Source organism: Phoenix dactylifera, chromosome 12, assembly GCF_051530095.1.
Source record: "Phoenix dactylifera cultivar Ajwa chromosome 12, Ajwa_hap1_PhDact_Kaust_v1.1, whole genome shotgun sequence".
In the NCBI taxonomy this organism is placed as follows: Eukaryota; Viridiplantae; Streptophyta; class Magnoliopsida; order Arecales; family Arecaceae; genus Phoenix; species Phoenix dactylifera.
The window spans coordinates 22942854-22956193 of record NC_143201.1 but is presented as its reverse complement, the minus strand read 5'-3'; the positions used below and the strand labels follow the sequence as shown (position 1 = coordinate 22956193).

The following is a 13340-nucleotide window of genomic DNA, read 5'->3' as shown; positions in this document are numbered from 1 at the left end:
TACTAAAGCAATGTGAAGGAGTAGTGGCCCTTTTTAATATTACTAAAGCAATGTGAATGAGTAGTGGGCAGACTGGAAGCCTAGTATTTATCTGTTTTAACAGTGATGTAATTATTGAGCATTGACATTGTGATGGAAGGAAAACAGCGTTTATTAGCATGACCATTACATATAATATGATGGGTCCATGCATGAGAGTTAACCATCAGATCTTATATTTTACCTTATTTTTGTATTCCTCTCTTCAATTTCTTACAAATTGTTTTGTAAATAACGAGCATTGTAGCAGTGACCCAACCATCTTAGACCTCTAAGGCATGCGGGCGAAACTTTATGGCTAAAGTTTTGTGCTTTTATTCCATTACCAAAGATTGTCCTGGTGGTTGGTGCCGTGGTGGGGCAGACTGACCTATATTGTCAGTTGTTTAACTCGGGCTTCCAATGGAAGAAGAAGCTGGATAGAATCAATGCTCCAGTATTTGCTTCTGGCTCAAAACCTCTCGGATCTGGTTTGGGATGGAGAGAAGTAGAATGACAGGAAAAACTACACCAGAGTTGGCATTGATTCGGGCATGCGCGGGAGTCTCACGGCCAATATTGTAGTATTTCTTTCCAAGATTTGTCGTTATTCCATGTTTTCAGCACTTAACGGTTGAGTCCTCTTCTGAAAGTTTGGAGATTGTGTCGTCCAAAGCATGCTGCCTTCACCCTAGAGTTGTACTTAAAAGCTTAGTTTCCTTTAATTCTGGAGTATTACTAAGCTGCTTCACAGGTAACCCCACAAGTTAGAAACCAGGAATTACATTCGATTTACATTTAACGGGGTATGCTCATCCGAAATTTTTTTCATTTTTGGCCGTCAACAGTACACAAATTTACCAAATTTTAATTTTTTAACATATGTTTTGCCTTCTCGTAGAATGGTTGTTGTCATTAGTTACGTGTGCGGGTTACAGCTGGTTAAGTAAATACACTCACGAAAAAGAAAAGAAAAAAAAGAAGGTGGAAATAGAATCGTTGTTGTCAGTATTGCAGCAGAAGAAAGATAACACTTTTATAGGTATTTTTGATATTCATATAAATGCCATTATTATTGTAGTTTACAAATAATGATGCAAAGAATATTATATAAATACATATATATACTAAATCCTGTCGATACTCTTTATATGACTATTTTACAGGACAAAACAAACTGTTTTTATATCGCACTCCCACCCTGTAAAGGGGGGGCTTAAGCCTCCACGTCTATCCCTCTCTTTCTCTCTCTCTCTCTCTCTCTAATGGATAAAAATGAGGAGAATTTTGACAGAAAATGGGCTCTTCGAGAAAGGTCGGTATGAGTAATTACTACTAGCATGAGCCTTCGTAATGATGCCACAAGCAATACTTCTTTCCTGTTCAATTTCTAAGCTCTAGTTTTTATCGGCTCCTCTTCCTTGGATGCAGAATTATGGAGATGAGACTCTTCTTAGGTTCTCAAGTGCAATGCCCATGAACCCAAAGAAGGCAGATAAGATGTTGATGGAGTACGAGAAATGGAGAGCCGAGATCGCCCCATCAGGCTACATCAACGAGGAAGTGATTGCCGACGATTTTGGTAGTCCCAGAAGGCTTTCCTCCAACAACCAACGAAAGATGATCACTCCCTGGCCATTGTCCAGGTTTGCAAACAGTTACCCTCCAAGGACCAGCTTCAATTCAACAATATATATTCTCACTCAAAACTTCCGTCTTTTGAGTTTCTCTTAGGACTCAAAAGGTTCAGCCATGGAAGCTTTCGCCAAGGTAGACAATAATAAGGACCCAGACAAGACACGTAGTATTCATAATTCATATCATGATCAGACATTTCCAACAATCTAACAATTTGGTGGGAGAGTTTCCAAACCACCCTTCTTTATAACCCAACCACCTCAACTGTTGAATCCTTTAATAAGGTAGGTAGCATTTAATACTATCCTTAAAAGGGAAAATTTGATGGGAGAGTACAAAGTTACTCTCCTTATGGTCCCTAAAAGCTTAGCCATTAAATCTTCTGAGAAGGGTTCCATATACACTATACAGCTTGGTGTGGCAACATATATTACTCTCCGGGTAGCATCTGACATTCTTTATTCATTGATGTACCGAAACTTTATAAAGTTATTTTGCCACCCTAGAAGTTTTAGGGGCATTTGGTTTTCGCATTGCAGAAATGGTTCTCCCATGGTCCTTTGCACTAGTAGTGTCACTCAGAAATGATTAATCCTTGGAAGTGCGCCATTAGAAATTTCAGCGGGGTGTTATTGTCATTCTTCTTAGGTGTCCTAATCCTCTGCCAAACGCCAATTATCCCTTATTATGCACTAGTTAATTGTTATTTGTTTCTAGGTTATGCTTTGCAAGTAAAAAGAAAGCAGCCAGTGGCATCTAAAATCATGGCATCTTCAAAATTTATGGTGCCTAAAATTTTTCAAGCACCTCATTTACATTAGGGACATTGTTTACGAGGATAGTCATAGATCATAGATATTTCGGTGAAATAATTATAATTCGAACTAAACATGAAGCATTGACATAGGAGGAATCAGAAAAAGGAGATAAAGTAATGCAAAGTTTAAAAAAAATAATAATAAAAATATATCTTAGAAGATGATGTTATTTTAAATGAATCCACTGTTTTATTGGATGTCATTCCCCATTCTGTATTTTTATTGGCAATTATAATGCCTTGCAATTTACCATTGTATTGTTTTCCTCTGTTTTTTGACGGTTTGGGGTGTATCTGTTGGACAAGACAATTACAAGGTAAAAAAATTATGCTGCATTTTGAGAAAATTATGTATTTTCATATTTGTCCATATACTATATAAAAATTAGACATAGCTTAACGCTGTTAGAGACACAACCAGCACATTGAACTGAATGTTCAGGTTACAGACATTTATCTCATGGCACGTAAGTTGATTTCATATGCAGCCCATAAGATGCAGGCAATTTGGTTGCTAGTCATGATGTTATTCCAGGAGAGGGCTCATGGGCATGACTAAGTCATTTGTTGTCTAATAACATTATAAGGATGTTCAAAAAAATTTGATCAGATTAGAACAATGGGCAAGAAGATGGTTGAGCTATGAGCTATGTCCGAGAACCCAAAAATTAAATGAAAAATTAACATGTCTGAGAGCAGGCATCAAACTTGGCCAATTAGTTGAGCTATGAGCTGACAACATACATAGGATACAATTCTTGTTTAGGCATATATCGGCGACACTCTCGTTGAAGCCTTTAACTTAAATCAAATCTCATATCATGGACCCATTATTTGTCAACAGCACAATCAAAGCCAGTTGATAAACATAAACCATATAGGTTAGTAGTCAATCTTAGTATTTTCTCTTCAATCTTAGTTTTCTGAAGTAGGAATGTCCCAATGTTGCATCTCCAAACTAGCAGTTAAACATTATGCAACATCAAGATATTTCTTATGGGACTCCCATAGAATATATAATGATCCATAAAAGTCATGAAGCCATCCATGAATCTGAAAAAGAAAAGCATTATGCTAGTTTCCATTAGTTTTAACATATTCTCGATTCCCGTCGTTAATGAAGCAGTTTAATAAAATGAAACTGGTTCAGGATGTGAAATTCAGTCACTGGCCAGCTAATGTTTAAATGAATAGGCAGTACATATTGTTGTTTATCTGTTCATAAACAATTGTTTATTTGCTTGAATTATACAAGAAAGTTATCACTGTGCATTTTTTGTATTGAATAAAGCATGTGTATGCTCATGCCTTATTAATCATATTTCTATGTGATCCTGAATTACACCATACTTTTGTGCAGATTTTAAATTTAAATTACAATGATGATTCCAGGGCAAATGATTAATAATGTGGCTGGAGTAGTCCAAGATTAAACTCGATCTGTATTCTCTTGAGTCAATATGGAAATAGATTTGATAATGAATGAGATTGAAATCATTTGATCAATTATTTAGGGTAATCTGCAGCCTTTTCACACTAATTTGCACCATTTACTAATAATAAAACTGAAAATTTCCATGCAAACCTCATGAACAAATTTTGCCTTAAAAAAAAAGGAAACTCTCAGTAGTCATTTAAAAAGAGCACTTTATCTATGAAACATGGATGAGTAGTCATTGACTGTAGCTCAGTTGACCAGCATCTAAGGGCTTTGCCCTTCAAGAGATCCAGGGTTCAAATCCTGGATATTATTCAAAAATCATTGATAAGTGAATGAAAGACAAGGTCTTTTCGATGTAGAGCAGGGTTTAGTGTCTGCCTTATATTCATTGAATATGCTAGTATACAGCACAATAAAAGAAATACAAAGAATAAATATCAGAGTTTTAGATGATAAGAAAACCAATCAAAAAATGTTCTTCTTCAAAATAAAATACCTAGAGTAGAGAAGAAATAAATTACAAGAGACTTGGGTTCGGTTATACTCTTGATCTGGTATTCTGCTGGCTCTCCACCCATCCTAGTTCTCAAAAAATTAAAAAAGAAAATCTAAAAATGATTCAGCTGGTGCAAACAAGTAGATTTTGACACAAGTACAATCTACATATTATATTATTTCTTACAACCATAAACTTCACTTTTAAATAAACTATCGTCTAATGATTCAACTTGGCATCAATGTCTACTGATCTTCAAAACCAAAAAAATAAAAATAAAAAAGTTCTCCCTTTCCTTGCAACAACAAGCTCTCTTAGAAAGTTTAGAAAATAATTCTTTTCTAACCATGCTCCCAAAAAAAACAAAAACTTAGGGCCCGAAAACCTAGAAATAGGAAGGAAAAATCTTTGGCCAATGATTCAAAAGCTAAGAGGAGAGGAGAAATGCTTTACGTCCCGAGATCTCAGCTATACCCAGAACCCTTCTCCTGCGCGAAAGCCTTCATGTGCCGTTGCCGCGTTCGTCGAAAGAGGCTTGGATCGTCAATATGAGGGACTTTCATGTAATATTATCGTTCGATAGGGGTTTATACATGCAAGTTTTGGATTGTCACATGAGGGACTTTCATGTAATATCAGCGTTCGATAGGGGTTTGTACATGAAAGTTTGAAGTAATATCAAAGCACGGTTAATTTGCTCCAACGCCCGTCTGCCACTCATGGCGTTTCGGATTTATGCGCACAAATTCGCCGCACGGCATTCATCGTCCCATGCACGTACGATCTCGGCGACCTAGTGGCTGGTTAACGGGAGGCCACGTACAATGGTTCTCATGCACCCAAGACATCTAATTTGAATGGCCGATGAGAGGCTCCGACCAGGAATCCAATGCACATCTAACACGCGCATGGTTTAGAAAACCAAGTTCCTAGCGACTCTTTCCTACGTCCAGATGCTAGATCCTTGACTTGATGCTGGATCCACGTCGATGGTTCCATCGAACAAGTTGATAGAGCCATCCCCGAGCCAAGAATTCAAAAGTTCGGGACCACTGACACCTCATACATATCACAGTGTAGCACGGATCGCACAGATTCGCACAATGTGGACCATTTCTGACACACCACAATCTTTATGTCACCCAAGGGCTTCTAGAGACTAGAACAAAGTTTAATAAAAAATCTAAACCTGTTCTTTAGCTCCATAGTACACTATACTGGTCCAAATCAAACGACATACCATATTATACCAATTCGGTACTAATACTTGGTATGCCAAAAAATCTCATACTATACTATGCTAGTGTAGTGGTGTGGCAACAATATAGAGTCTGGTACTAAGACGGCTAATCTTGTTTGACTCCATGCAATACTGGCCTGCCTGTACAGAGGCTTATCCCCGCTCTGTGCACCCAAAGGAGAATTTTTCTTACAATAATAGAGGACTTGTGGCACATGAAAATGTTCATAGTAACTAACCACCAGCAGTCAGTCCGAATCTCGCTTCCTCTCCCACACAGCCTTCATCTGAAAAATTGAATCATTAATAAGGGCAATGCAAATGTGGAAGTTCACAAGCCTGCCTTGAGCCATCTTGTCACAGGAAATTTAGAGCCTTTCAATATGTCCATAAGGAAACATCTGACAGATTCTTATGCGAAGTGTACCATTAGATTGCTTGAAACATGGTTGAGAAACAAGCTGTCTAATCATAAGGCTAGTCAATATGCAGCGGCATGATACTCTTGCTTCGCTTGGGTGTATAATCGCACTTGAACTGCACAAGCAATAGCACCAACCAGTAAATCTCAATTTACTAAAATTCCTAATGACCTGATAAAGATACTCTCACTCAGATCAGTAAAATCCTAGAGAGAGCATTAACCCTCGCTGATATTTAATCAGACTAAAGAATAATAGGTCATATTTCTCATGACTTGGAGTCTCAATGCATTACCAACTACTCAAGATCTTAGAGATGCTTTTTGAAAAAAAGAAGAAGAAAAGATCAGAGTACAGAGTGCTGATCAGATGCACTAATACAATGCATTGCTGTTGCCGAGTACTAGAAAAATAATTCCTATAGCACTGCCAACTATGCAGTGCTGAACAAAAAGACATGACCATTTGATCCAGATCAACAAGACAACCATGCTAACAGCAGCAACAAATGCAAACAATCAACAAATTTGTTTACCAGTCTTTTCCTTGCGCGGTTGAATAATTACCTTAATCATGTGGCTGCTACCACTCCTCTCTTAATATTGTCAATCACTCCTTGTTCTAGCTCATACTAATGGAGGTTTAGTTTACAAAAAATCTAATAAGCAGGTACTTGCTATATCGACAAAGAACTAAAGAACTTTCATACACCTAAGGGAACTAATACATGAGTCACTTGGGGGGACTAACACATCAGCAGATATGAAATTAGGGAGGAAAGAGAGAAAAAGTGACTGCTCTTTCCTACATTTTGCTCATTTCCATGACCCATTTCCCTTTTCTCCCCTGTTTTTTATATTCTCATTCTTGCATCAGTACTGAGCCCAAAGATAATGTCATATATGTTGTCTAAACTTTCCCATGACTTCAGAAATCCAGCCTTCATACATTTCTAAATCAGCAAAATCACCTGAAGTTAAGAGACGTAGAGTAGCCTTTTTTTTTAATACCAGGACAAGGTTGGAAGTTTGCCAATATTGTGCACATGAGCAGCTAATGACATGAAGTTTGCCAATATTGTGCATATGAGTATTTAGGTGAGGCAGGTAGGCAACTGAAAGGTTGATTTTGGCTTGCTATTATGAGAAGTGTTGATCATCAGAGAGTTATTTAAGAAAGGACCATTGCCGAGTATATGCAATACAACTTCAGTATAAGTATGTTCAGAATGGACAGGAAGCATCTAGCATAAGAGCGAAGGAGTTCAAATTAGGTGGGGATGCTCTTGTTGATACCTAAAAGGATTGTTACTAGTTCTAACATCAGCACCACTTTTGATGCATCCATATATTAGATAGAAACAGGGCACGGGAACATCAGAAAATCATAGGAAATAAACATGGAGATAAAAGGTAGAAGGGGAGAAAGGGACTGAACAACACTTCTAAATAGAGATTATGGCCTTAATAGAAACCAATAACACAGTCAGATCCTTACACTTGAGATCACAAGTTGCTACAGCAAAAGTTGAAATAAAGGAAATCCGTTTCTGACAACATAATGTACCATAAGTGCAGCACCAATCCTCAGCTGCCTTGGACAAGTGGGGATAAGACACCACACCAAGAGCTTCCATGTAAGATTATAGTGGTGTCAACATACCCTTGCAATCATCATTTTCCAGTCTGAATTTACAATATCTAGTTCTGATGCAGATATAGAAACTTCAAACAATCTCAACGTGAATGCAAAGTGGCTTTAAAGACTTTTCCGTGCGAAGTAGCAAAATTAAGACTTCAATTTACGAAAAAAACAAACAGGTCCTACGCTCACATGAAGTTAGACACTGACAAGACAGTTGATTGGCCAAACGCCCTGTTAACAGTCCACGTAGGCTCCATGCACAGCCCGCACACTGCCCTGTCAGCACTTACACTTAAGCACATGCATGAAGCATAGCAGCACTCTGAAACACCTTATGATCTAATCATTAACATATGGCAAGGCCATGCCGGCAACTAATGATGGAGAAATCATCCAACAATATGTTCCAGGCCCAATTATACATATTAGAGATGATTTCACACAATCAAAATTCAAGGCAGAGCAAGCAAATGGCAGTAGAAACCTAATTGAACAAGCATCTATAACAGTTTGTCAGGTCTGCAGAAGGAAATGATATATCTGGTTGCTCCCACCTACATCATTGAAGTTCCAAGGCTGCAAAGGAATTTGATGCAACTGGGAGAAGTTAAGGTGTTGTTAGATTTTCGACATGAAATATGATCGTGATGTTAATTATCATTCAAAGTTTTTGGGGTGGCACAAGCTCTAAACCTGGCAAGATGATCGATGAGGGGACAAGCATTGACATACCATACGTACATGTCTGGCAGCAAGAAATCAAATAACACAGAGATACCATCAAGACTAACATATTTTTTTCAAGAGTTCCACTTATTTACAGCCTACTTAATAACATGAAAAAGGAGACCCAGTACACTACCACACGATACTTAAAAACGCCAAGACAAAAGAAAGAATGTGCCTTGCAATCTTTTTATATGGCATGCATACATAGTACTAAATGGTTTGCGAGCTTCTTACTGCTTGTTCTGAGACTGCAGCCAGTCCTTGCATCAGCCTAACAATGTCATGTGTATCATCCAGATAGTATTTAGCCTTACTGGGCTTCCGACCAACCGTGCATGCAAACACTTCTGCTGCAGGAGCTAGGGAACTGCCTGCCATGGCATTGCTAATAACCTCAAACATATCTTCATCGGACCTGTCATCTCCAATGCACAGTATGAAGTCTGGTGATAAGCCCCTCTCCTGCATGACAGACAGCAGGCGCTGGGCCACCAGGCCCTTGCTCACACCCTGCAAGAATGATTCAGATCGCCCTTAATTATCACTAAAGGAGGCTCACAGTGGATGAAGGAAGTCAGTTTAAGTTCCAAACCTGTGGTTTAACCTCCACAAGGTGCGGACCGCTCTTCACTGATACTGGCTCATTTGCGAGGACGCTCTCAAGATGATCGAGGAGCTCCTTGGCTTGGCAAGACCCAAAGTCGGGATCAGCATCCTCATAGGACCAGACAAGTGCAGTTTCCTTATCATCGATGGTCGAACCATCAGTTGTTTCGGTGTATAGATTCATTACAGGCTCCGCGATCTGCTTCCAGCTACAGTCAGCAACAGGAATGCATGTTTCCCACTCAGCATCTCTCTTCAACCTGAAGAGTAGACAATGCTGTAGCTGTGACTTCCATTCGAAAACCAACTAAAGAAGTAAAGAAGTCCTGATAACTACTACCTGAGAAAGTAGCCATGCTCCGCAGCCATGCCCAGATTCTCGCAAGGCGAAAACCACTCGCCGAGAGTGCTTCGACTTCTGGCGCTCACAAGAAAGACCACATTACTCGTATCGGAACACAAGCTATTTAAGATTTCAATGGACTTGGAGCTTGGGCTCTTATTGATCGACGCTTGCGGCATCAACGTACCATCATAATCCAGCAGGATGGCCCGGGTTTTAGTTCTCTTATATGCTGAAACAATGTGCTCCATTGCGAGCTTCCTAAAGTTCGAATCAAGAGCAACAACCCTGAACCCCAAACCAAACCCAATTCCCCAGCACCTCCTCTTGGAGTGGTCACGGCACGTCCTCGCCAAATCCTGCAAGAAGCTATTTGCCCAGTAGCCCACATCATGTGTGCTGACATACCTATAGTGCTTCTCATGCCGTAGCTGCTTCTCCGCCTCAGGCATTTCCAAGGCATAGACCATTGCATCAGCCACGGCTTCTATATTCCATGGATTCACCCGGATTGCTCCACTCAACGACGGCGAACAGCCGATGAACTCCGAAAGCACCAGCACACTCTTCCTCACTGTGGAAGGATTCAAACCCAAGACACCATCCAAATTCTCATTCCCTTGTCGAGCAATAATGTACTCATAAGGGATGAGATTCATGCCATCCCTCACCGCCGTCACCAAACAACACTCTGCCACCGCATAGTAAGCCATTCTCTCGTAGAACTGAAGCGGCTCATTGATCAAAATAACAGGCTCATACCCATTCTCGCCATAGGCATCATTGATCCTCCTCGCCGTCGCATGGGTCTCCTCCTGGACTTCCCTGACGTCCCTCCCCCTCCCCCTTGCCGGGTTAGCGATCTGAACCAAGACCACCTTCCCCCGCCACTCGGCGTGCTGCTTGAGCAACTCCTCCATGGCCAGCAGCTTCAAGCTGATCCCTTTGAAGATGTCCATGTCGTCGACACCGAGAAGCATCACCCTTCCCCGATCCCGGAACTGCTCGACGAGCTCCGCGACCTTCGCCTCTGTCTCGGAGAGGCTCAGCACCGACCGGAGCTGACCCATATGAATTCCGACCGGCAGAATCTTGATGCTAACCGTCCGGCCGTAATACTCCAATCCAATATAACCCCTCTTCGACTCATACGACAGCCCGAGCATCCTACTGCAGCAGGACAGGAAATGGCGGGCATAGTCGAATGTGTGGAATCCAATCAAGTCGGAGTTCAGCAGCGCCCGCAGGAGCTCCTCCCGGACGGGCAACGTCTTATAGATTTCCGACGAGGGGAACGGGCTGTGGAGGAAAAATCCGAGCTTGACCCGATTGAACCTCTTCCTGAGGAAGGTCGGCAGGACCATGAGGTGGTAGTCATGGACCCAGACAAAATCGTCATCAGGATTGATCACCTCCAGAATCTTATCGGCGAATATCTTGTTAACCGAGACGTAGGCCTGCCAGAGGGACCGGTCGAAGCGGCCGCCGAGCTCCGGCGACAGAGGGAGCATGTAATGGAAAAGCGGCCACAGCTGCTGCTTGCAGAAGCCATGGTAGAATCGGGCGAGGAGGTCGGGCGGCAGGAAGGCCGGCACGCACTTGAAGGTCTCGAGGAGGATCTGGCCGACCTCATCCTGGTCGGCGAGGGGAATCTCGTCGCGAAGGCAGCCGACGTAGACGAATTCCATATCGCAGTGATCTCCAATGGCATCCTTGAGCTGGTGGAGGAGGGAGTCCTCGTCCCAGGAGAAGGTCCAGCCGCGGTTGTCGGGGCGGCGGTGGGCGCGGATGGGGAGGTGGTTGGAGACGACGATGGTGCGGTCGCGGGGGGAGGAGGAGGGGCCGGCGGAGTTGTCGGAGTCGGAGTCCTCATCGAGGTCGGAGATGATGCCGGCCACCGTCATCACCCGGGGAATCCGGCGGCGGATCCGGCCGATGGACGGCGGCTCGCCGGAGGCCAGCTCGAGAAGGTTCGAGTAGGATCTAGACACCATCTTTCTAACGGGAAACCGAGGTTATATCACTTCCCACAGCAAAAGTTCCAGCGAGAAGAGCTCCAAGATGGGATTCTCCTGGACAGAAATGGGACCTTTTTGGACTCTAGCTTAGTGAAAGAGAGCAGAAGAGGGTCTGGTGATGATTTGAAGGCAGAGTGAAAGTGAACAGGAATCAGTGCTTGCGAGCGGAATCGATCCAAGGAGAGTAGGAAAAGCTCGAATTTTGGATAAAAAATTGGAACTTTCTGCAAGGAATCGAATCAGAGCGTCAACAAAATCCAATCTTTTTCAAGAAGAACCGATTGAAACACGAATCTGTGCTCCCCACTGTTAATTAAACATGCGGAAAAATTGCTGAAATTTATGAGGAACGAGAAGGAAGAGATCTCATTTGAAGATTGGAACTTGGAAGGAGAGTACAGCTCTGGAAATCAACGGAGTAAGGGAACAAAGAGACCTTTCTGAGGGAAAATGGGGGAGTTAACCAAGTCGGAAGGCGATGTTCTACTTCTATTAGATCTCGAGCTCTAGAAAAGGAGATAGAAAAAAGAAAAAAAGCTCTAGAAAATTAGATTGCTCTTCAAAGGGCGAAGAGGCGCCGCCTTTTTTCATACCCGACAATAGTGCAAAGCTGGAACACCGAAAATATCTAACTTTTTTTTATTATTATTACCCAGAAAATGCGTTATATCCCGTAGCGTTTTTTTTTTTTAATTCACACTCCCTGTTACCTTGCGACTACCCTACGAGATATTAAACAAATGAAAAAACCTCTGAAATTTTTTAAGAGATTTCTCTCAAAACACCCTACAGTAGATTTTAATATTGCAGACACACCCCCATTGCCTTCTCATCCGGTGTGAACTAATCTAGCAACAAAAAAAAAAAAAATCCAAGTTAATTAACAACTTTTAATCAAGCTAGCTAGTTATAGCTAATAATAGTTTATTTTTAAATTAACTTTTTGAGAAAGACGCATGCATCACATCAGTTTCTCATAGAAGGTGCAGTTTGACAGGAAAAAAAATTGATATTCCATTAAATTAAGATATACAAACTACCCACTGCACCATTAATAATTTGACAGGAAAAAAAAATTGATATTCCATTAAATTAAGATATACAAACTACCTACTGCACCATTCATAATCAATATGCTACCTGATTAATTTCTTTATAGAATATAAATATGAGCACATCTCATTAATCTCTAGCAACCAGTTAGTGCATGTTGAAAAGAAACTTGATCTTATTATGAACCAAAGTTTTTAGAAATGACCGAACTAAGCAGGCTGCTTCGAAGCAATATCCTTCAAATATTCTCCGCCAAATATATTGAAAGATGGTTACTTCTGCGACTAGCTAAAGAGCTTCGTTCCAATATCAGTATTTGTAGAGGGGTTTTATGCAAAAATAAATTTTTAAAAATTTATAACCAAGCGTAAAATGACTCTTTTACCCCAATATCCCCGTGGAAACATTCGGGGCGGACCCGACGAGGCGTTACTCGCCGAGCTTAGCTGTCCTCGTGGGGGGACACGTTCTCGTTCCACCTTTCGAGACAGAGTGTTCCAGCTGTCCGTGCCTACGTGTCGCGGGAGGGAACGTTGCTGCGCTGCGCGCTCGAGCCACGTGTACGGTCTCCCCGCAAAAAGACAAAGAGAAGCGGACAGGGTAACGAGGAGGGTGGAGGGATGGGTCATTTCAGCGAATCATATCTTGCCAAATGGAGGGCTGACATTTAGTATTTCACATCGCCAAAGGCGATGGTGGTCAAACTCGTTCGAATAATATATAAGTGCGGACACCACTACTACCGACGGGGAATCGAAGGGTGAACCCGAGTCAGAGAGCCGTTGCCCGAGGATCGATGGAAATAACCGCATAAAATAAAAATTTAAAATTTAAAATTCCTTTTAAAATTTATATTTATTATATTTATATTTATT

The 13340-nt window shown here is 41.4% G+C and overlaps 1 protein-coding gene across 4 annotated transcripts; it reads right to left on the bottom strand.

The window, feature by feature from the left end:
- Window positions 1-5580: 5580 nt before the first annotated feature.
- Window positions 5581-12043, bottom strand: LOC103723601 (alpha,alpha-trehalose-phosphate synthase [UDP-forming] 6-like). Of its 4 annotated transcripts, XM_039130155.3 has the most exons (5): window positions 9392-12043; window positions 9038-9311; window positions 8680-8955; window positions 8410-8461; window positions 6234-8313 (listed from the first exon to the last, which is right to left on the bottom strand). In XM_039130155.3, exons 1-5 carry the CDS (start codon window positions 11386-11388, stop codon window positions 8276-8278), a joined length of 2637 nt encoding a protein of 878 aa, XP_038986083.2. In that variant the 5' UTR covers window positions 11389-12043; the 3' UTR covers window positions 6234-8275. The 4 variants fall into 4 exon arrangements, with proteins under 4 accessions (XP_008812813.3, XP_038986083.2, XP_088565275.1 ...); XM_008814591.6 differs by lacking the exons at window positions 6234-8313; window positions 8410-8461 and adding an exon at window positions 5581-6187 and having other exon boundaries at window positions 9392-12042; XM_088709149.2 differs by lacking the exon at window positions 8410-8461 and having other exon boundaries at window positions 6235-8313.
- Window positions 12044-13340: the final 1297 nt, after the last annotated feature.

Excerpts from the sequence above, each read along its gene's own strand:
- LOC103723601 (XM_039130155.3), bottom strand. The coding sequence starts at position 11,388 with ATGGTGTCTAGATCCTACTCGAACCTTCTCGAGCTGGCCTCCGGCGAG. Across the intron at positions 8,462-8,679 it reads CTGCAGTCTCAGAACAAGCA|ACATGTACGTATGGTATGTC; the intron begins GTAAGAAGCTCG and ends TCTTGCTGCCAG. Across the intron at positions 8,314-8,409 it reads CTCATCGATCATCTTGCCAG|TTGCATCAAATTCCTTTGCA; the intron begins GTTTAGAGCTTG and ends AACTTCTCCCAG.